The 24522-nt window shown below is 48.2% G+C and overlaps 1 protein-coding gene across 1 annotated transcript in view; it reads right to left on the reverse strand.

The window, feature by feature from the left end:
- HEG1 (heart development protein with EGF like domains 1) overlaps positions 1-16469 on the reverse strand; it is a 55338-nt gene extending 38869 nt beyond the window's left edge. Inside the window, 1 exon segment of the mRNA XM_032694020.1 lies at positions 16113-16469. Coding sequence (XP_032549911.1) covers positions 16113-16293 — 181 coding nt within the window. The 5' untranslated portion in view covers positions 16294-16469.
- Between the last annotated feature and the right edge of the window lie 8053 nt (positions 16470-24522).

Here is a 24522-nt window from a genome sequence, read left to right on the forward strand (position 1 = left end):
TAAAACACTGCTGGTTTCTTGCCTGGTGGTTGTTTCCCCTGGAAATCCACCTCAGAGTTTTCTCTATTCTCTTTTGGCTCTGTAGAGCTGCTGGGAATAAACTGGAGCACAACTCTTCCCCTTATCGTGGGCGCCAGCAAACCTGGCTTTTAGTGCAGCCAGGGAGTGGAGGGACTGAATAAGAAGGTATTATTTACACAGGCTTTTAGAGTCATCTGGCATTTTTAACTCTGCCATGCAAGGTATGTCAGGTCCTGGTGCAGGGAGGAAAACTTCGTGCCAGCATGGGCTCAGCTCCCCAGTTCACTGGGTGCAGAGCATGAGCCATGCTGGAAAATCCAACCCACAGCATGTAGTAACGAAACCCCAAAAAATCAGGTTGTTCAACAAAATAGACATGAAATCTCAGCTGATCACACATCCATCAAGCCTGCCAGAAGTGCAAGACAAACACAATCTCTTTTTTGACTTGCCTGCAGACATTAGACTTCAAAGACAACCCTCCTCTGGAGCGGATAGACTACATCAAACTTCTTCCAAAAAAATCTACACAGGACCATCTGGCCTCCCCTGATGCATTAAAGGCTTAAAGCAGAGCAGCCCTTTAACTCAGGTGCTGATCTGTCACTAACAATTTTGTCACATCCTAAGCTGCCAACTGCTTTCCACGGTTTAACTCCACACGACCACAGCCATGGACAAGTATTGACTTCCAGCACAAAACCCTCCTGCCACCCACTGCACCGGTGTTTTCCTTCCTAGTTAAAACTAGCAGTGATGCTCACCAGACAGGTCGAGGCTTGGAGTTACTTTTTCTTTGCAAGCATAACAAGTCCACAGCTTGCTGCGAGCTGAGTTATAGCTCAGCCAGGACAAACAGATCAAGTTCCAGCTGATTTCTGGAGGCTTTGGGCTTGCCCCTGGCAGCCCAGTTGGATATCTACCTTGTGAGACTCCTGAAAATTGCCTTTTGGACCAACAATTTTCTGACTCCATTCCTGATGCAGCACAGGCACTGCCCTGTTCCAGAGGTGGCTGCTACCAGGGCAGCATCTTGGTGATGCTCAAGACTCAACCATGGGTCAGCACAACACCAAAATTTTTCTACCATGATTGTGATCTCACAGAGATATTTTAGGGCAGGGAGAGAGGAGGGATGTATCCTGCTAACACCCTGGGAGCAGCATCCCCACAGACAGCACCTGGCAGGAGCACTGCAGCCAGCCAAGGCACACCACAAGCTATCCCAGCCCCACTTCTTTCCTGCAGATGGGATTTTTTCTCCTCGAAGGGTAGAAAAATGCTTTCTTGCCTGGGAAACACAAATTTAATCCGAGTTTGCACACAAGGAAAGCCAAGAGCAGTAGATCGGCTGCCCAGAGTAGCCTTCACTCCGGAGCAGTCCCTCCTGGGGAGGGCGGCGATTCCCTGGGGAGCATTCCCGGTACGGCCGCCCATGCAGCGGCGGTTTTGCCAGGGCAGTGGGCCACCCCGGGAGCATCCCATGCAGAGCTGTGCGCGCGTGAAGCTAAAGCGGGCTCCTCCCGAGGACAGGCAGCTATAATTGCAAAGCCCACATCTGTTAACGTTGCATAATCTTAACATCATCCGAGGCTCGCAGAGGGGAAAAAAAAAGCTAATCTCAACTTGGAAAACTCCTTGCGGGCTGTAGGGAAAGGTTAGGAAGAAAGGCAGGCTACGAGGGAGAAGGAGTGGGGAGCAGAGCCGGGGCTCTGGCCCCGCAGCGGGTGGCAGGGGTGGCTGCGGTCCCTGCCGGGGCCAGGCTCTGTGCTCTGTTTTGAACGGCTGCTGCGGATGTCGGGATCATGGGTGGAGGCCGGTTAGGAGCCAAGTGAGTTTGTGCGAACAAAAGCTAAAGCCCTAAATCTGGACCGTCCAGGGCTCTTTGGGATTTTCAATTTCCTTCCTTGTTCTTGCTCTGAAAGAAGCAGTTCGAGTTGGGGGGAGAACGGGGGGGGAGGGGGGGGGCTGAAATGGAGTTTAAAAAAAAAAAATCATACTTGAGATGGGTCAGTCGAGCGTAAACACACTGATAATATTGCTCAGGGAAGGTCCCTCGTGTGCACTAAGCACGGGAAAAATGCAAGAGGTTTTTAACCACATGCGGTCAGCCCTATTTGCCTTTTTTTTTTTTGATATCAAGAAAGGAATTATTCCAGCTGGATTAAGAAAGATGGCAAGAGAGGGTGTATGGAGAAGAAGAAGCCTTTATAGAGCCGCTCACCCTGTTGTGGGGATTGGTTTGGATGCAGTACCCTATAGACACTTCCTCTGGCAGTGCCCTGGTCTGGTCCTTCTGCTCCTTGCCCTCTCTCCACTGGGTTCCAAGCAAAGCGGGACAGCAATTCACAGGACTTTAAATCATTTTACCCATAATAGGAAGGATTTATGCAGGCATCAAAGGTGACTCGAGCATTAATGTGTCAGCTCAAGAAAAGTGATGGGGGCTTAATGCCAGCAGCAGCCCCTGGGAGCTCTGAGTGCCAAGGTCCAGGTGGTTCATGCCTACCTGGCCACTACCAGCGATGGGTGCCCATGGGGGTGGGGACACTGGCATCATCCTCAGCCCCTCCCAGTACACCAGGCCATGGCACTTTGCTTGCAGTGCTGCTTTATGAGACAAAAACACTCTGCACTTCCACACCACCTCCCATACAGGACATTGGAGGATGCCAAAGGCCATTTTTGCCTCCTACACTTTTATCATTATCCCAGAGCCTAATGTTTGGAGATGCCACAGGGAAAGAAAGGATCCAATTACAGCTCTTACAAGCAGTACCCAGAAGCAGGGGAACAGGTTTTCCAAAATAAAGAGTACACAGATATCTGTGGTTCTGTCCAAAAGCACGGGATGCATGCATATGGAGTGCCCACAACTGGGGATAAAACCTGCACAGTGCAGGGACAGGATATTGTTCTGCTTATCAAGCGGTTTACAGCCTCTTAGTTTTGGTGTCCTAAACGCTTCCCTGGGGACAGGCAGGCTCCCAGATGACCAGCTCAAGCCCATGAAATCCTAAGCTTCTTACTCATCTTTCTTGGACAGTTTGGTTCAATCCACAGATCCCTGGGACAACATGGATCCATGGCACCACCTGTGCTGTCTGAAAACCACCAGCCCAGGGCTCAGAGCAACTCCTTGAACCTCTTTTCATTAACTTTTGGGTTTAAATGGCTTTTTAGCAACTGAATTAAAAAAAAAAAGGAAAAAAAAAGTCCTGTTTTATTACCGAGTCTTTAAAAAATATATTCAAATACAAGCCCACTTCCAACAGGGATAAGCTGCCTCATGACTACCCATACTTCTAAAAACCACATAAACATGCCAAGGCTCCAGTAAAATCCCAGTCCGTCCATCCATCCATCCATCCATCTGTCCATTCAGTGAAGAGGAGACTGAGCCTCCAGCACCTCGGGACCCATGTCCTTTCTGTCTTTCTTGAGCAGAAAGCCTGACATAGCCGTATTTTCTTGCTTGACAGCTCATATATTCTACCTCAGAAGTGTCCCTCCAGGGTTGCCTCCTGGTGTTAATGTGGGAAAAGCCCCTGCAGTCCTGGGGTGGTGAAGGCAGCACCAGCTGACGGGTCCCAGGAGCACTTACCAAAGGGATTTCTTTCTCACTGTTTTTAGTAAACATCAGTAAAACTAAGCCAAAATAAATCTCCCAAACTGCACAGCTCTCAGAGCACTCACATCTCCTCTCCATCCCCTTTTCCGCTGCCCTACTATGCTGAAATGTCTCCAACTGCCCTGCCTGCACCATGGATCCCAAATGCTAAACCCCAGCACCGCCAAATTCACTTCTAAAACCCTCTAGGCTTTTCTGTAATGTCCTGCAGAAATGTTACACAAAATATCACCCACGCATTGCTTCTCCTTCTGCTCTCCAGGGTTTTTAAAGTCCCCTGGAAGCTTTTCTCATTGGGAAGGCAGTTGTGCCCTCACCAGCACTCATGAAGCCAGAGCAAAAGCCACATAGGGACCCAGCCCCGTGTCGTTTTAACTTCTGCTCCCATCCGAGGGTAGTGCTGCTGGAGACTGTCAGACGGCTCGGGAGGAAGTCTCCTGGCAGGGCTCCACCAAAGTGGAGTTGCTAGGTCACTGGAACAATAAAAAGGCAAGAAAAAACATCCTGGCTGCAAAAAAGAGAGGGGGAAAAAAAAAAAGAAAAATCCATGGTGGTGTGTACAGTGCTGGTTAAGTGGAAAGAAGCAGGCTGGAGAGGCTGGAGGGAGCAGGACCATGCCACTGTCCACTTTTGCAAGCACGAGACTTCATTTCTAATACGGATCTTTCTCCAGAGCTCTCACACAAGTAATTCCAGAAACCTGGAATCTGTCTGCAAGGTTTGCAATTGGTGAAAATCTCACATGGGACAATATTTCCAGAGGAGGTAATTTGCTGCTGCTATGGAGAGATTAATTGCCCTTTGCGTGTTAGCCAGGCATCACAATCCATTGGATGACTTTCTCACGCACCCCAGCAGCTGCCCATAGTCATTTTAACTGTATGCATATATCAATATAAGAAACCTGCCTCCAAGCCTGGATGTGTTTCACTGATAAGGGGGTGAGCAGCTTCACGAGGGGCAGAGTACCACACAGACCTGGGGTACTAGAACCTCTGTAAGGAAAGGTGCTAGAGACTTAGAAGCTGCAGGATAAAATTTAGCTTTCTGAAAAGTCTAATTTCAGGGCCAGAAGGGAGCATTAGCTCATTCTGTCTGACCTCATGATAACCAAAGTCATTCCATGTAGCTTATTTCCTCCTAGTATAAGCTCAGTGACTTGTATTTGATTAAACAGATCTTTCAGGGGAAAAAAAACCCCAAACTATTGGTATTTGTGATTATTTGAGATTTTACTTAAAGCCATAAGAACAATGGGCTGAAACACAGATTTTTCTGCACAAAAGCTCAATACCTATCAAAAAAGTGATGCCTGGCAGTGTGAAGCATACATGCAGCAGGAGCCATCTGCCCCAGGGGCCAAGAGCTCAGCCCTTTGCAGACCAAGGAGAAAACAAGATGGTATTTTCATGTCAGACTCTGGAAACAAAATGACAGGTCACTGCTCCGAAGTGGTCTGAGCCCAGGAGCTGCTTCCCACAGCCAGGAGGGGACAAGATGGGGAAGATGGAGGAAGAAGTAGGAAAAGGGGTACTGCCATGAAGAGAGGCAACACTGGGAGCAGCCAGGGACTGCCACAGGTCCCTGGGGGCCGAGCCATGCTGCTCACTGATGCAGGTGGGCTTTGGTCCAGGTGTCTTGACCAGAGTCTCGCTCCAGCAATGCACTTAAGAATTGCTCCCTAGGGAACTATTCTCTGTGCTTAACATTAAGCACACGCCAAAGAGGTTTGCTGACTGTCAGTCACACCAGGGATGATGACCAACCTCAGAACTGAGCAACTTCTCAAGGACATGGTGGGGATGAGAGGGATGAAGAGCTCTCCTGGATGCAGGAGAATCACAAGTGGTAGATGCAGTTTGGTGACACAGAGATAAAAGGTTTGCTGGATTCTTCCCCCCATGTAAACTAGCAAAATGTAATCCCATCCCAGGGGAAAACTGGCAGTACCCCAAGCCTTACACCCAGTTCTCACCTCCCAGCTGAAGGTGGGATGCAGGGCATGATATCATGACAGTAAGAACCTCGGATGCTCCCATAGCTCCCACTCTTCCAGCGAGGGACAGTGAGACTTGTGAAGGGATGGAGAAAAAAGAGCAAATAGGCAAAAAAATAAAGCAGCTTAAAGAGAAATTAATCCCCAGAAGAGATAAGGGCCCCCACCTCCCTTCCCCCATCTGCTGCAAAAGGATGATGATCTAAATCGCATTTCCTAGATGACACCACACCGATCTGACGCCGGAAGCGGAGGTGGCAGTGCTCAGGATGGCGCCGAACCTCCTTCTTCCAGGGGATGAGCCAGGTCCTTCCCCACTGGCACTCACCAACCTGTCATCACTGACATGCAGAGGAACAGCATGCCTGGAGGCAGCTGGAGCAGAGTCCTGCTACCCTGCACCACTCTCCCAGTGCCTCTGCAGTCACACGTTTCCTTTCTGAGAACCAGGGGGGAAGGGATTTACCATTTCCAGTGCCTTTCTGCACGTGTTTCGGGGAGGCTGAAAAACAGACGCCTTCTTTCAGGTGTGGCCAGCAGTGAAGTGGGTGACGGAGAAGGGCAGAACTGGCCTGTCACCCTCCAAGCTGTCACTGAGGACTCACGAGGAGTCAGGGTCAGGTCACATCCTACCTTGATGCATACGGGCACAGTGTGCTGAGCAAGGCAGCACACAGGAGCAAGAGGCCAGAAATCCGTGCCCAAAACCCATCTGCCCACACACTGACCCAGATTACTCAGCGTAGAGCCACCTCACACCAACTGTCCTGGCATGTTCATGTCATCAGGTGACCATCAACTTCAGTCTTAACCCAGCACGTGACACAGTTTACCCAGCACCGTATGATCTCCAGTTGTACCAGCAATTTGCAGGACAGGATCATGAGGATCTGTCTGCATGGTGTGTTCTCAGAGACCACAAAATTGCTGTTACTCCCATTCCCAAGGTCAGAAGCCTCCTGGTGCTCATTTGGCTTTCTTCTTGCATCATATTTGCTCCGTCTCCCTAAGAAAAGACCATCTTTATGATTCTTCTGATTATTCTTACTCTGATTATGTTTCCCTCCTAAGAAACATCCTTTCAAAAGGCCTTTATCTGCAGGGTTGGCTGCCAGTCTAATACTGCAGCCCCATTCTGCATTTGCTGAAAGAGCTGATAATGTCCTAAAAAGAATTAACATTTAGATGTTAGCCCTGTAACCAAATCTGAATCAAACAATGATGACTGTTCAAATGCCTAAAGCTACTCAGGGGTATTTTCATTTAAGCTCTACCAAGCTTGTACCAGGGGTAGGGAGCTTTCTAAAGATGCCTTTGTGAGCACCAGCTACTAAAACCCTTCTCCTTGTCCCTTCAGACACAGATACAATTATGCCCAGCTCCGGCACAAAGATAAAGGCTGAATTACAAGAGCAGTATTATGCTCCACAATCAGGGTCCTTGATTCCAATTGACAAGGAAAGCAAATCATGTGCAGTTGGTTTGCGGATGCTTTCACTCCTGGAAATCATTCCCATCACAGGGATAGAAATTAGTTCAATAGACAGGGTTATCTTTTGCGTTTCCCCCCCAGATTGCTAAATTACCTTGTCAGTTTGTGAGATCTTACAAGTTATGCAGGGTCAAACCTAGCCAGCATTTGTCTGGGATATTTCTTTGCAGAAGGTTTAACTACCAGCTGCTACAGTTTCCCTGATAAGAAAGCGTTTTCTTACCTATAATGGCACAACTGTAATGGGACAGTTATTCAGAGATGCTGTGAAACCCTTCTCATTTTTAAAAAGGTGTTAGAGAAATATCTTCTGGGGTGATCCTGCAAGGGGAGACATCTCAAGATCCCTCGGGAGATGTCTTGAGATCACTAGATCGCTTTCAGACCTGCCTTTTGCTTTTATAGAGCACTCAACCAAGGCCAAATGAAAAACCCATCAAATATCCAAACCCCAACTTCCACCCCCCAACTTACACATACTCCAAAAACTGCTCTCCTCCCCCTAAAATAGATCCTGATGCCCTGGGTGGGTGGGCAGCAGTACCCTCCTGCTAGGCTATCACAGAAGGTATCTTTCAGATAATATATTAAAGCCAAATCTTCAACTTAGTGTGATTCATCCCTGCTTCAGCAAAGTTCACCAGAGCGTGACGTTTCACATCGGTCCTCGGGGCTTAAGAGATTTTCCACAAGAGGAAGGGTGTTAACGCCAGCATCCTAACAAGCAGTGACGTGAATAATTGTGCTCTATAGATCTAAATTCCTCTTGTCACTCCAGATGCAGAAGTGCCTTTTAGCATGCTCTTCAAGAAAAAAAGAGGCCTCCTTTGCTACCAGCAACCAAAGAACCCTGCCCATCAGTCCAAAATGCCTGCACAGGGTTTCTCTCATGGTCTGGAGATCCTTGCAGGAATCTAAGAGTGTTTCTGGTAGCAGAAATGACAATGATGTCTGCCTGGTTAGAGAGGAAAGAGGTCAGACTGATCCTGTAACAGCCTTTAAAACCTCTGCCATCACAGCTTGCTGAAAAATGCTGAGAAAAACGCCCTAAATGTGTGTGTGCAACATGATGTCCTCTGGGAAACCCAGCCTGGGCTGCACCCCTGGGACAACAGCTAACCCTGCCGAGTTAACCCTTTGTGCACAGTTTGCATGCCTTTCTATCAGACCACTTAAAATTCCTCCTCACTCTGTTCCTCCTGATTTCATCTCAGAGCTAAATTAGCTCAGAGTTAAAAAGAAAAGGGTGTTCCTCCCAAACTTCGGCTGCGAGGTCCTCATTGCCATCAGACCACTGTGTAAAAGGTCCCTCAAACATCTTTGTGTTTGCCTTGGCAAAAGAACTGCAAAGGTCATGGCATTTCCAGAGGACTTTTTCCAAGCACCAAACTGGCAGTCCAAGATGGGGTGCTCACACAGGAGGGTAAAGGAAAGGACCTGCAGCATTTGATCCCCTTGTGAGTGACACGGTCACCCTCAAACAGCTTAAACTGGTCAGACCACAGTCAGGATGCTGTGAAAGCAATTCTAAAGGTTGTCCTAGCTTCATGTCCTTGTAAAGAGCAAAAAGGCAGATGGAACTTGCTTCTCCCAGCAGAGAGTCAATCTACCAAAGTCAAGGTGCTTGCACAGGGACTGCTGGACAGAAAGCAACTGGGTTTGCACCCAGTGCTCCTGCTGTGTTACCCTCCCTGTCTCTGCGTACCCTCTCTTCTCCTAGGGAAGCAAGACAATGGAGAGGGTCACACTCCTCCTGCAGATGCATGGGCAGAGCCCTGCAGGCAGGGGTGTCTGAAACAATCCTTCTGTCTGGACTCAAAAGCCTCTGGAGATCAGCTTTGAGCTAGTGGTATTTTTTAAATACACCCAACCTGGGCTTCTTGTGTGACTCCTGGAACTGCAGCTAATGTTTCCAAGGCATTTTTATCTACCACCTCAACAGCCAGAATGTCTTTTTTACCCCTCTAAGTGATTCTCCTGTAATGACAACTGCAGGAGTTGGGGTTTTAAGGAAAGACAGCCAAATCTTAGGAGGCTCTTGACACAGATCCTGACTTTTGGCAGCAATGCTCCCTCGCCCACAGCTGAGATGCTGACTGCAGCTTGGGAGATGCTTAAGTAACCAACTGCAAAACTATTTATCAAATTACTCCAAGTCAAGGGCACAGCAGATGCAAAAGCAGATATAATCCTCCTCAACTGCCCTGCCTGCACAGAGGACAGGCAGTGGGAAACTGCTCCATTCAAAGCCCCAGAGGGACAGGGGGCAGCAGCATGGGAGCAGAAGCAGCTTATAGGATATTACACCCCATTTTTGCATTTCAGGCACTCTTTAAATTATACTTTTATACCTCATGCATTTCATATTGGTTTCTGAAGAGTTGAAGCTCCTGAGACAGTTCTGTTTGTCCTCCTACAATGAAACAAATTAGCCTGGAAGGCAGAAACCTCCAAGACAGCAAGTTCCTACAGGTTTTGTGAAGACTAACACTCTACTAGAGAAGACTCTAGTGAGTGTCCGACTTGGGGAGCTGCTGCACCCAGACCAAGGGCTCAGTCAACTCCCTGGCCGTGGGACCCCCACACACTTAGCACCCAAAGAGTTGAAAATAAACCATGGTACACACTGACACCCCCCCACCCTGTGGCAAGCAGAAGAGAACAACCACAGGTACTGTTCACAGAGTAAATTTCTCAAATGTCTCTCTCTTCCATGGGTTTTGCCCAAACACCGACAACTCTAAAATGAGCCTCTTTCTGCCCCGGTTTTTTACAACCAGGCTTTTGTTGCCAGTGATTGGAAACCTTGCATAATTTTACCCTCCTCTGTTCACCTTGGCTCTGCCTGCCCCTTCTCCAAGCTCTTCAGGACCATGGGTGGCCATCACCCTATCCAGCACACAGCTGAGATAAAAAACCAAATTAACAGCAAAGGAGGGATGTGACCTAAGATCCCAAAATCTGTATTATAAACCTCACAGTACTCAGATCCTACAAGAGTCCCTCATTTTAAGCAGGAACTGGTTCTTATTCCCTTTTCCCCCTGTTCTCTCCAGAGCACTTCAGTAGACTGGGTCTGACAGCAGCGTTACTATAGCACAGGCAACAGCTATGCTAACAGCCTGGAGAAGCTGAAGTTTACAGAGCTTCCTTTACTCAAGGGAACTGCATTTTTCTAAGATTATATTATTACTTGGGCTGGTCGCTCAGTAATGCAACATCATTTCCCTTTTGGGTGGGAAAGTTCTCTCCTTGTCCTCTGATGCAAATGATTTCAGCCTGAAAGGATGAACGCGGACTCTGCATGAACTGTGCCCCTTGCTGAAGCAGCAGGATGTTATATATATAACACCTGGGCATTAAAAAAATATATGGTGATGGGTGCACAAACACAAATCAGCTGTATGTATGCAGAAAAGGATGAGAGAGAAGGGTTGTCAGATGTGACAAAACCATTTTCTCCTTATAGGCACCCACAGATTTCATTCTTTCACAACGCCTGTGCTTGTAGCCCTCTTGCATCTCCTCTAGATGAATATCCCAGCAAATGAACCTCTCGTATTTACAGAAACAGCAAATTACAATGCAAATATCACAAAACTGCTCAGAGAAATAAAAATTTGAATTTGTAATCAGGTCTGCTGCCACTGAAAATTGGATTCTGCCTTCTGTGCTCAGCCATTCAGGAAACAGAAAAAAACCTATTGTATGACCTACATCTTCAATTGAATGTAAATAACAAGGCCTGTGGTTGGGGTATTCAGGCCTCGTGACAAGCTTGCTCACAAGCTACAGACTATGGATTTTGTATCGAACATTGTCAGGGAAATATTTTGAACAACCAACCTTTAATTTGCTTGGAGCACCTTCTGACACACTGGTTGGTCAACTGCCCCAAAGTTTCTCTGTACCGTTTCAACAGCAGAAAGATACCAGAACAGGTGCCAGGATCTGGCCATGACTCTTTCCAGAAGAGCTCTGTGCGTATCTGAGTGGATCAGCTCAGATTTAAGCAGTGCTATTTGTCTGCCCAGAGACAACCTGACCCCCTCAGACCCTCCTCACCTCCCACACCATAGAAACTCTCTTGAAACTACTTGGGAAAAGAAATCCAGAATCCAGAGGGTTTACACTGGCTATCTATGATCCATCCAGTTCTGTTTTCTCTGGAGGTATTTCACAGGTTGCAGCCCTGCCTGGAGAACCCCATGCATGTCAGGGGCAGCTGGGCTGGGCAAGGCTCAGACAGAGGGAGAAAGGCAGCATTTCTGTGCTGCAAAAAGGCAGCAGGCTGAGCCACAGCTGAGCCCTGCCACTCTATACCTATACTTGTTTTGGAAATGGTACATAGTGCTTATCAATGGGGAACACACAGCACCAGCCAGTAGGTCTTTCCAGCAGAGACTCCAGAAGAGTCTCTGGGAAACACAGACGTTGGTGGTGTCTTAATCTCTACACCGCAGCACTGAAACTGTCACTATTTTGAGAGATTTTACTGCCTTGATTAGCTTGTTAATTGATATAGTTCTTTATTCTGTTGGGGTTGTTTTATTAGCTTGGATGAATGCTTCACTAAAACCATCACAACTAGGCTGATGGTACCAAGTTTTATGTTTTACGTTTTACGTTTTGGTTGCACAGGCACAGTCCCAGTCTCAGCAGCATCCGTTTGTTTTGCACTACAACAACCAAGACCAACAGCCTTTCTAACCTAAGGCCTTCTGCTAAATGAGCATAATCTTCTGCCACCTCTGAGAGATGAGATGGTGATGGAGCCATCAGCCTCACCAGCAGTGACATGTCCTCTGCAGATGAGCAGGATAGGGAGAAAGGAGGATGGAGCACGTAGAACAGCTTGGGAGTTCAATCACAGAGAGTCTCTGACTGCCAGCCCAAAAACTGGTATCCGTAAGAGCAGGTAAAGGAAACAAGTTGTCCCAGAAACCCCATGCTCCCCTAAACTCCTCAGTATCTGCAACTTTTCATACTGAAAAGAATATTTGCTGAGGAAGGCACCCTGCACCAGCAAAGCTGGCATCAGCCCCTGCAGACACGGCAGAAACCGCCCATATCCCTCGTCCTCCTGGCCACAAGGAAAACTTAAAGCAAGTTAAATTATCCCTTCAAAGTGATGACAGCTTCTAGAGCAGCACACACTGCAAACACCTGCTGAACAGGCACAGGCTGGTGCTGGTGGTTTGGTACTGGGAAATTAAACTTCGTGGAGAGCCCAATACCTCTTTAGCTACAGCAGCTCTCCCCTTACCCACTGTGCCCTGCTCACAGCTTAGCACGCACGTTCACTGCGCAGCGAGGTGTAAATCAATACGCATCACTGTGTGCTCCCTGACAGCCAGCTTACACAATTATCTCTCAGACCATATTCATTTAGCACTTAAATATTGCACAAAGTGGTCCACAGATTGATGTGAACCCAGCTGGTCAGTGCACAGCCCTTGCTACCTTCTGGGGCTTGGGATGGGAAACGGGCAGAAAAGATGATCTCTAATCTCCCTCCTTTTCTGAAATACCTTTTTTTCTTCTCATTTCTTTTTTGCTTTTAATTATGTACCCCAAAGGAGCAGAGCTAAATCCATACAACCCCAGGGACTTCGTGTTCACAGCACACCAACCAAATACACTTACAGCTCACAGAGGAGCAGCAAAGATGCCCAAGGCAGGAAAACCCTGCAGCCTTTTGATAGTGATGCGGAGGCGTGGGGGGTGATCCCTCCTTGTCCCTGCACCGCAGGGGTAGGAAGCATCATTCCTGCACCACAGTCACCTGAAATTGCATCAAAGCTAGACAGCAGTGTCTTATACTCCTCTGCATCAGTGTGACCGCAGGCAGAGCCAGGCTTCTGCCCCCCAGGAGCCACAAAATACATACTGCAAAATGTGAGGAAGGTTTGGAGGCAACATACTTTTTTGCAAACAAGCATCCTCAGCATCTTTGTCCCTCATGCCTAAATTTGCTTCTTCCTCACGCAGAAAGTTTCAGAAGAAAGTTAAAGAATACATAAATAAATACAGATTGTTCATCCCCTCTAGGAGGGCTGGAAAGTTTCTTCCAGCAGCCAGCCTAAATCTCTGCTGCAAGCAAAGATGGTTCATTCTCAGGTGATTTCACACCTTATTTCCGGGGCTGTCACCAGGGGAGCTGCAAAGAAAAGTGACAGTTGGCATGGGAGAGAGGGAGAATGGACAGAAGGACAGACACAGACGGCAGAAAAGCAGATCAGCTTCTCAGGGCAAGCCCATTGCCAGCAGCCACATGCTGTGCTGGACACAGTGGCAGGGCACCTGTGTGGGTCAGAAGTAACAGGAAAAGGGACACTGAAGAAAAAGGGGGTGACCCCAGCCATAGGGACTTTTTCAGGGCTCAGTCCCACCTCTGGTGCCCTTGTGGTGTTGCTGGAATTATTACCATTTCACAGATGGGAAACCTGGAATACAGAAATCTGCAGGAGGACAGAGATTGTAACCAAACTCTCACCTGCCCAAGGCTGGTAGCAGACAGTGCCCTTTCGTTCGACTGGCACCCATGTGAAGTAGTTGCCAGGAGGGATTTCATACAGAGCTTTGACAATATTTTAACTTTACTACCACCAGGTTTCTTGCTTCCTACTTCATCTATTTTTTTTTCCTGTGTTCCTTTCCCTGGGTTCAGACTGTATTTTAAACACAGGCAAAAGCCATCTGTCCTCATCTCTCCGCCCAACAGGGAGGGCGGCAGATGCAGACTGAGGCACAGGCTGGCCAGAAAGGCAGTGAGGCTCTGAGGGCAGCCCTGCTCCCTTGCCTCACGCTTTGTGAGAGACTCAAAAGCCCCATTTCTACACCCACTGCCTCACCATCTGCTCGCTAAGCCCTGCCTGAGAAAGGGCTTTTGCCTCCCAGTCTCAGACTGTCTCAAAGGGAGATGTAATCTTTATTTCCATGTAGTGCTGGGGTGATGGGTTCACAAGAAATGCTCCCCCCACTCCAAGCAAGTGTTTTCAAAGGTGGAAAATGTCTCCGAGGGGCAGGAGCAGTGGTGAGACAAATAGGGATTTCTTAAGCACCTGGGACTCAACCTGAGAGTGATTCAGGAGATTTCCCCAGCCTGCCCCCATAACACCAAACAATTCCCTTGACTGACAGGCATAGAGCTGGAGCTAACAGCAAGTGAATCGCAGCTGTCAGGACCCAGCGTAATTCATGATGCCGTTTGCTGGGGAGAGAGCTACTGCTGGGCTATTTATCACTCCTTCATGATGCATCCCCCGTTCCTTCTGGATGGGGTTGACATAATTCACGAGCACCTGTAGCTGCTGAGCACTAGCTGCACAGAGCAAAGCCTCCACCACTGAGCCAGGCAGCCAGACACTGGTAGCCTGACAAATGGATTTTCCAGCATGTGGACAGATAGTTGAGCTTTTCAGACTCTTAACAAAGGAAATGCATTCCTCCGCTGACTCTCAGGAGTCATCAAGGTCACAGGAAAAGATGCCAGATCGAAAGCTGAGATGAAATTAAATATTTTTTTCTGTCCACTGAGGAATTTGTGCAGCTCTCATCGAATAATTGGTGAGCACTTTGCTGGCAAGTTGCAGAGTTTATTTTCACAAGATTGGTAGCAGGTATGGCAGCATTATTCTCTCCCAGTTTGGAGGGCAAACCGATAGTTGGAGTAGCACAAAGAAGTGGCTGTGCTGGGAACAGACCCAAATCTCCTTCATTTTGAGGCAATATCCTAGTCACCAAGATGCTCTCACACAAACACTGCTAGTTAAGAGCTTTCTCATCCACTGCAGGGTACGTTCCAGCTGATATCCTCAACTGTACATTTTGTCTAGTGTGGATACATCCTATAAAGGCACGCCTTGGGTTTGTGAAGAAAACTAAAATGTTACAAATGTAGATTTGTCACATTTCCTGAAATTGTACAGCCCCATGCAACTAAACTTAACCCCAAGTACCAAAACATGATAATTAAAAGATGAAATTTTACAGTCCAGCCCAGGCAGGTGATCAATCCTAAAACCTACTTAAAACCTGTGTAGGACTAATTTGACATATTGTCTGCAGGTGGTATAATATGTCAAATTATGACAATGTGTCATACCTGCAGATACCCAGCACTTTCCAAACTCATTGAGAATTAGTCACCCTTAGAGCTATGTGTCCTTTTCAGTGAGCCAGTTTACTCAGTGACACTTGAAATGAGCCCAGCTTGCTCTGGGAAAAATATGGTTTGTCCTGTACTGAAACCAAATTCAGCACAATTTGCAAAGCATGAAACTAATCATTGTTCCTGATAACTACACTGTAGATGTAGCACGCAAAGAAAAATGTGACTTTATACATGACTAATCTGACAGTCTCTAGGAGACATAGAAAGAGAGGGTATTTATAGAGACCTGAGAGCATCTGTCCCCACACCTGGATGTGGGTCAGCACCTAAGGTGAGATGAGGGCATGTCTGGAGACAAGCAGAAGGCAAGCCAGACCCTGAAGGCCACCTACAAGAGCCACCAATTTCCCACCCGGGCAGCATTTTGGTGGGTCGAGAGTGCTGCCAGTATCCTGGTATGCCCCAAAACCTTTCTCAAGTTCCCCTGTGAAGTTTCCACCACTCACCTTCCTAGTCAGTCTGCGCAGCTACAATGTGTTTACACTTTCCCACTCACAACTCCCATCCCAAACCTTCACCCACTGAAGCAGTTGACTGTAGCACGATGAGCTGGGCAAGATTAAAAAGGGAAAGGAATATGGGGGGTGGTGAGGTGGTGCTGGTGTTACATTTCGCAGCTGAATCAGCTCTGGGTGATGCCGGGATGCTCAGCAGTCGCGGTGCGGCAGAGGGTGCACGGGGTCCCACGCCACGAGAGACCCGCACGGTGTGGGACCCCACGCACTCTCCGCCGCACCGCGACTGCTGCCGGGATGAAATCCCGTCCCTATCCCCATCCCCATCGCGGGGCACTCACCCGGGCTGTCGGCTTGTCCCGCGGCGGGAGGCGAGCAAGGGCGGCCGAGACGGCTTCGGGACGGAGGAGGAGGAGGAGGAGGAGGAAGACGCCGTGGGGAAGCGAGGGGCAGCGACCCGGCTGGTGGGACCGGGACCAGCCCCAAGCCCAGCAGCAGCAGCAGGGTGCAGGCTGCCGGCATGGCGCTGGGGGTGGATGGAAGGGGAGGCGGGGGGGGGCAGGGGGGTGGTTGTTCACATACCCGGAGCGGGGCAATGAATAACCACGTAAATAGCGATTTTTAATGAATTCCCGCTGCCCCCCCCCCGGGGCGGCGCCTTAGAAGTGCGAGGTGCCCATGGTGGAGGGGGCGAGGGGGGGGCCCGGCCGGCAGCGGCAGCAGCCTGCGGCCAAGTGCCGGCGCCCGAAAGTAAAAGGGCAGGCGGCGGAGGCTCCTCCTCGAGCCTGACATCACCCAGCCGCGGCTCGGCTCGGCTCGGCATGGCCCGGCTCCCCACGGCCCCCCCCACCCCGGCCCGGCCCGGCCCCCAGCGGCCGCCCCCTCCCGCCCCGCGCAGCCGTCGGGCCGCCCGTTCCCTCGCCCGGCTGCCTGCAGCATCAGTAACGAAAATAATAACAATAACAACAATAATAACATTTAAAATTATGCTTCTTTTTACTTTTACTTTGTTTCTCCTGCTGCATCCCCCAGCCGCGCCGGGAGAGGAGGACCCCCCTGCCCACCGCCCCCAGCCCCCGAGGAGGTGCCGCAGCGACACCGGTACCGCGCGTAGGTGCGGGCAGCGCGCAGGTCCCGCACCCGCGCAGCGGCACCGGCGGGACACGGCCGGTCACCCTCCGGCTCCGGCACGGCCACCCCCCTGCTCCCGCGCTCGATAGCCCCAAACTTAATTCCCATCGAAATCAAGTCCTTGCCAAATAACTTCAACCCCGTTCTTGTTTATGAAGCTGACCCGCTCCCTTTTAAATGTCTCGGTAGCATTTGAGGCTGCAAGAAGTTGGTGAATTTCCCAGGCCAGGCTGTACGGCAGGCAAAGGATTTCCCTTCATTGTTCTGAAATTCCCCTTCATAATTTCATGCTCCTGGTTCTGCGAGAGAGCACGCCACGGAGCAGTGGGTTGGGCTTTGCCGAAGCTGCCGGCATCCCGATGCGCCAGGTTTAGGGTACTCACTGAGCTCTCGCTCCCCAGGGAACACAAACTCACCTTGGGCAGTCTCTCCTCTCGAGTCGTTCCTGGGCCCTATGCTTTTCCCTCGAGCTAGTTCAGAATCAGGCTTGATTTCCACAAGCCAAGCAGAATCCGACCTTTCAAAGGGGAGCTACAAGTGACAACGCCCGGCATCCAGACAGATGCAGCCTCGGACAAAATTGAGGTCTGGTCCACAGCTCCCCACTTCGCCATTCACGAAAAGCAGAAGCCGATGATGATGAACACGAACTCTCTTGAAAGCCTCTTTCCACCCGAGAGGTGGCACTGATGAGCCCACACCAGCATGTCAATGGTCTTGGCTTTACCCCGACACAGGACTTGCTCTCTGGTGCTCAGTTTTTTCCACACCACTTCACAGTGAAGCACATTCAGAAATCCTCACTCTGGTGCTTGAATAATAATGGATGAAAACCCTGGGAAAGGCCACCTTTGAAGCATCCCTCTATCAACCCATTCTCTAGTCTGCTACAGCTTTTGGCATCTCCTTGCTTCAAATTTGCTTAAACTCAAGGAACAAGTCAAGCCAATGTCGGTTTGGGACACAAAGCACAAATCAATCATGATTATGCTTTAAGCATACAAGTAACCATCCCAATCCTGGCATATGGGGTGATCTGAGTGACCTAGAATCCAAAGGCAATCACCACCAAGGAGCATGATCCACAGAAGATATATTTAGGCTCCTTCAGCCTGTGCCAATGTATTTACACACTCTATATGGAACAGGTTGTGCAAAACAAGGCTTCCTTCTTGATAAGACAGAGAGACCAATACGCAACTAAGAAACGTGCCATCATGGGAGTGAGTTAAAGCTCATGGGAAGAGCTGTGAAATATTTTTATACTTTGGGAAATGGTGCAGGGAGTGCAGAGCAGCAGCTCAAACACTTGGGGATATCTTTACACGTGAAATGCAGGACTCCCCTCTACCAATTCCTCAGGTAATAAGTAATATCCATAAGAAATATGATTCTTCAGAAAGTTTTGTTAGTCCCTGGAATGAAAGCCTTGCCAACCAGCACTTCTGACGCTTTCCTACACCTTTTAACTATGCAACACAGGTGAGGCAGTAGAGGCACAGAAACCTCTCTAAGGCCAACAATACACCCTCAGGGCTGCAGGGGGCAAATCAAAGCCAGACCTGGCCCTGACATGAAATAGATGCTCTTGTGTCCACTCACTCTCAAGGCCTACAGCCCTAACACTAAGCCTAGAGCTCACATCCCTTTTCCCTCACCTTCCCAAGAGACTTCCCCAACATCTAAGCCACTTAGCAGCTCCCTGCTCTTGCTGCATTTCTGAACCAAACAGGGCACTTGTAACCACAACAGGGGTGACCAGCAGGACCCTATGCCCGTATGCACAGCCAGCACTAGGAAACACCAGCAGAAGGGCCCTGTGCTGCCCTTGAACCAGCCACATCCTGTCGGAGCTTAATATAAGTGGGAAAACAGCACTGAGCCAAGGAATGCCCATTACAGCCTCTGAAGCACATGGCAGTGGTGAGGCTGCTGCCAGCCCCAGCAAAAGCCTCACAGTGTGAACCCATGTGCCTAAACCAGTACTTACCATCATGAGATAATCTCTCTCCTCTTTCCATCATGGTTCCAGTCACGAGCAGCACATTATTCACAAGCACCTGGAAAGGAAATGCCAATATTCAGGCAGTTTCAGACTTCACAAATACAGTCCCTTCCCCCACGGCTGCCTGATTTGCCAAGATGTAGTGCCTGTAAATTTAAAGCTACTGTATTTTCCTGCCACCTTACTTTTATTCCTACCTTCACGGTTTCATAAGGAATATCCCTGAATTGAAGGTGTCAATTTATGACCGATATTTTTGAGCTCCAGCTCCAACAGCCACATGAAAATATCAGGAAAAAAAAAATCTCACTTCTTTTTTTTTTGTTTTGTTTTTCCAAAGTGGGTATTGTTTTATCCATTGGAGCTGCAGAGAGTCGTGTGGACAGGATACCAATCCTGCCACCCATGTGCCATGTTGGACACCCTCCCAGGAGGACCGGGAAGGAGCATCAGTGGTGCTGTGCTGCAGCAGGATGAAGGTGTATGTGTGGAGCATGAACACTCAGTGAAGGCCACCACCATTTGCCTTTTCCCTGTATGGTGCTGGAGTTGTTTATCCCTGTGGCACGACTGCACGCTCCACTGCCACATCCCGCTAATACTGGTTACGGGACAGCTCCAGGCCAACACTGCTCCCCTCTCTCCTTGAAAGCACAAACTAATGGGAGATTTAAATGCATGAAATCATGTCTGAGGAGCCAGATGGGCCAGGCAGAGCCTGATGTAAAATAATGCCATAGCATCCTCCTGAAAGAGGCTGTGACCTCAAACATCTCTCCGAATTATGTATAAAATTCATTTAACACTTCCACCTGAAAGCAACCAGTACATTCCACACACAGCAAAGGAGTTAAAAACAAACAATCTCATCAATAGAGGAAGCCTCTAACAAAACTATATATAAAATATGATTGATATTGATTTATTGAAACCCACCCATCACCTTGTTTTGGGGGAGGAAAAACACGGTGTGTTTTTGTTTCACCTTGATTTCTACTCTCCAGATTGACGGCTTAGAGACACGTGACAGAATTTGATGGGTTCTACATTGTTTTGGCCTGAAATCACTAAAAACCACAGGAGTCTGTACAGAAGAGGCATCTCTGTAGCACTTGGTCAGGATTACAGTGACCAGTCCCTTCTCTCTGGTTCCGTAGGAGCCTTTTGTGGCCCCGGTCAATGTCATGAAACTCCTGCAGCTCCCTTGAAACTCATCCCAGATCTGTCCAAAACTTGGATCAGGCTCATAAACCTCAGACAAGTTTTAAGCCGATGATGAATTAAGGTACAAAGTGAATATTTTCTCCTCCTGGAATTTGTTATTAAAAGCCCTGAGTTTCCAAAGTGGACAAATAGTTCCTAACTGAGTAATTAATTACCTTCCCATCTCCTCTCAATGCCGCAAGCCATCCATTAATGGATACCAATCATCCTAAAGGCACTTAATACCTGACCATTTTTCTTGTGATTTTGGGGGTGGTGGTATTTTATTGATTTATTTTAACAAGAACTGCTTGCCTTGTACCTCTGTTGGAAGTAGCTTGTTCTAGATACTTGACATTTGGAGGTCAGGATGGATATGGGTCTTGTGATCTCTCTTCATCCCTCACAGAAAAATACACAACTTGAAATGATGTTGCATTTTGAATCCTGTCATTGGAAATAAATCTCTTGCTTTCTGGGGGGAAAATAAATCAATCAGCTGTTCAAATCCATCTGGGAAGAAGCAGTTCTAAATTTCTGATTTATTTCTTCTAGAACCCTTTTCAGCCAGCCCTGGTTTGGAGCACATCAAGGAAAACCCAGACATTTTAGAGCTGAACGAAACACTTTAGAATGTTAAATCCAGAAAGAAGCCCCCAGTGAAGTTTGACACTTGGATCCAACAAAGTTACAGGTGCTCTCCTTGACCACTCAGTTTCTGGGAGCACCCGTGCTTCTCCTCACTCTTGCACAAGAGGGACAACTCCCAGCTGTGAGCATAAAAAGCATGAGGGTACAAGCATAAAAATTATGTGGTAAAAAAAAGCCAGGAGGAGCAGAAAGCAGAAAAGGAAGGAGCCTCTCTTGTGCCGTACAGGTTTTAAAGTGATTTATTTTTAGCCTGCAGTTTGCTGCTAGAGCCTCTCATCCGTAGCTTTTAAGGCTGTTACTGCTGAGGTCTCACCTTGTCTTAGGTTTAAGTGATGCTACGGCAAATCTGGGTCGTAGCAACACAGCACTGTGGAATATAACAAGTCCATTATATACCATTTTTGTATGGAGTTAGCAAATTTATAGGTAGTCTACAAAATCTCTCTTTTATCCCTGTAATTGCCTTTTCTAAAATTCACCAGGCAAGGGCAATCATTCAAATAATCTCCGTTTCCTGCTAACCTAAATGTTAATCCTAGGCTGGCTCCTGTGCTTCAGCAAAACTCTTCTGACCTTGCAGGTCAGAAGTATGATGCTGTTTAAGAAACTCTGTCTGTCTGAATCAGAGGCACATGGGCAAGAGAATACCAGCTCATGGGGCACAGAGAGCCACCCCCTGCCTAAATTCATCCATGCACAGGAACATCATTTCATATTTTGTCACCCTTCTTTGCTACTTCAACAGTATGGTCACAACTGTCTGCTGTGAATAAGTGACCATGGCAGGTGTGTGATATTTTGGCCACCATACACAACACAGACCATCCAAGGAAACTCAAAACTGATCAAGAGAAGCCATGAGGAGAGAAAAAAAAAGACAAGTTTGAGCTAAGATATGGATTTAGGGAGTGTGATTCATTCTCCCTGTGCAGACTCTTAATGGGACACAGATCCAGGTGGATGACAATTTATACCAATTGAGGAGCTGTCTCCTAATGCCAATATCACAATAAAACTTCACTTTTCTTCTGCCCGTTCTTAGTCCTGACTATTTGTAGTGCAAGTCTTTTGAGGCAGAAAATTTTGATTTCCAGACCCGCTTAGTGCTGAGGGGTCACAAATACAGCATGAGCTTCTAGGCAATACTGCAAGGCAAGTAATAAAATATTTATCCTCAACTGCCTTCTATCCTTGTATGCTCTGCAAAGGAAACCATCAAAAGTAGAGCCACCAATTTACAGTTAGAATCTTCAAAAGGAACAAAACAGAGCTGCCATATCCACATCTCCCTCGAAAACATGTTTTCACCCCTTGACCCATTGCAGAACATTTTAATTTCTTACATAATAATAACAAAAGGATCAAATTTCAAACCCAAAGGAAAATAATTATAGATGAAAAAAAGATTATGTGGCTTAGAAAACAGGAAAGCCTTTCCACAATGACATTAACAAAGCTGCAACCTTGACATATAACAGGACATATGATGCTCAGAGCTGGGTCCCAAACTCACCTTCAGGGAACCTGAAGCTTCATGAAAGCCTCAGCATGTGCAGGCACAACTTGGCTCTCAAGGGGGTGAAAGTGGTACATTACCACTCATAGAGGCAATCCTCACCTACATTTCTTCCCTTCAGCCACTAAACATGAAGCTAATAAACTCCTAGCCCCCTAACTTCACCCTTTTTTTCTTTTTTAGAGTGCTAGTGAAGCTACAGCCATTTTTGACATAACACCACGATCTTTAGCTGTACAACTGCTTGCTTTCTTGTTTGCTGGAAAAGCTTCCTTGATGTGCAAAGCCCTGCATACCCACAGGGCCTGAACTCGTAGAGTCTCCAATCATACCCAGAATGTGGTGTGGGACTACTGGTGCTAAAACAAGGCTTCCTGCCACTCTTACCATTAGCTATGCCAGAGTTAATGCTCCAGAAAAGATTAGCATGTCCCTTTCCAAGCATTAAACAGGAAAGTTGTTATAATGTGTAATGGCAGCGAGGAAATCAACCCTGCGTGATGCATTTCTCCCTTGCGGATGCGAGGGGAGGGAAGGACCAGTGCCTGTACTTACCAGGTGGTGGAGAGAGCTGGTTCCTGCTGTGGTGGTAGTGCCAGTGGAGAGGTGGCAGAGTTTCTCCAGCAGCAGCACATGGAGCCCAATGACCAGAAACCCCTGGAACAATGTGCTCTGCAGAGCATCTCCTCTGCTGCCAGGTCCCAAGAGCAGCAATTGCCATCTGGTGCCAATGCCAGCCCTGCCACTGCCTTTTTCCAGAAATACCAAGGCACAACCCCTGCACCCCAGACACTCCCTCACTGGGCCCCTCCACAGCAGAGCACAGTGCCTTTTCCAGCCGCCAGCAGAAGCTTCATCAGCCCACAAACACAACTGAAATTGTTCCAGAGGATGCTCAGATGCAAAGAGCTGCTGGATGGTGGTGGCAGAAGGGGACAGCTGCTGCACACTTAGTCAGCTGAAGGCAAAGCTGCAGGGCCTCTTCACAATACTACTACCAAGGGAGACACTGTTTGTATTTCTGGCCCATCACACCCCAGTTTTGGGGATGCACAGGGACTGCAGTGTTGGAGAGGCCAACACTCTCCACCAGGTCATCTGGTTTCATCCTGTGCATCTCCTCAGCGAGTGAGGTACACAGCCCAGGGACCTTTCCCCACTCTCCCTCTCTATCTCCTGACTGATGTCTTCTTTTAAGAAGGGAATCAAATTGTTTAGTAGCTAAAAAAGAAGTTACCTAGAAATTTCTGTCCATTAATTCCTTCATGTCATGCTCTGGGGTTTTCTTTTGGTCAAGCTACAGAGAAATGCAGGGCTGGGCATTCCTCAACCTGAAAGGAAAGGCACTATGCATGTGACTGGACTTTATGAAATGCTAGATTTTACAGTAACAGCATTATGGTTGGGTATGAAACTGTAACAGGGATTGTGTTCAGCACCATGCAGCTTGCCAGCAGTGGGTCAGCACCGAGGAGTGTTCAAAGTCTGCACAACAGCAGTATCTGCCAAGGTCAAGGATGATACAAGCACAGGGAAGGCTCCCTGGAACCACTGGTCCCAGGAAACCCAGGGGAAGCTTCAACACCGAGCCACATCCACACAACGGATCCAGACTCTTTGGAAACCAACAGCAAAAGGCAATGGAAGGAAGGAGCCCTGGAAAGAGTGTTTCCAACACTGAATGACTGACGTGAGGTGACTCAGAGCTGGTCACACAAACACAACTTCCTTCTTGCCTCTATTGAGATAATTAAGGTTAAAAACACTTAGTAAAAGACCTGTGACCTTGAAAAATGAGTATGCTTTCTGCAGTGCGCCAGGGTGGCTCTTTTCCTCATGTCAGCAGAAAGCCTCCTGTTCATCCCTCTGTGAGAAAAGTGGAAGAGCCAAAGCTGCAGCTGGGTCAGACCATGAGATGGGATGAAGCATCCCCCCCACACCTGGTAACACCAGGGCACTGAGCACAGGCAAGCAGAACGGTGCTCAAAGGCATTGAGTGTGCCCAGAGAAAGAACAGAGAGGAGTTCCTGGCATCTCAAGGTTTTATTGCACAGAAGGAGAAATAAATAATCTAAAGGCTGAAATGATCAGAGATCAAACAAAGTGAAAAGCAGTGATTTGCCTTTCCTTGTAAATGCCAAGTTACAACAATATTACACAAGTGATGTGTGTTGCTGGAGCTTGCCTCAGCCCAGAACCCTCGCTCATGCCTGTGTGGGTCCCTGCCAGGATGGCTGCCTGTAGG

This window comes from Chiroxiphia lanceolata, chromosome 7, assembly GCF_009829145.1.
Source record: "Chiroxiphia lanceolata isolate bChiLan1 chromosome 7, bChiLan1.pri, whole genome shotgun sequence".
Taxonomy (NCBI): Eukaryota; Metazoa; Chordata; class Aves; order Passeriformes; family Pipridae; genus Chiroxiphia; species Chiroxiphia lanceolata.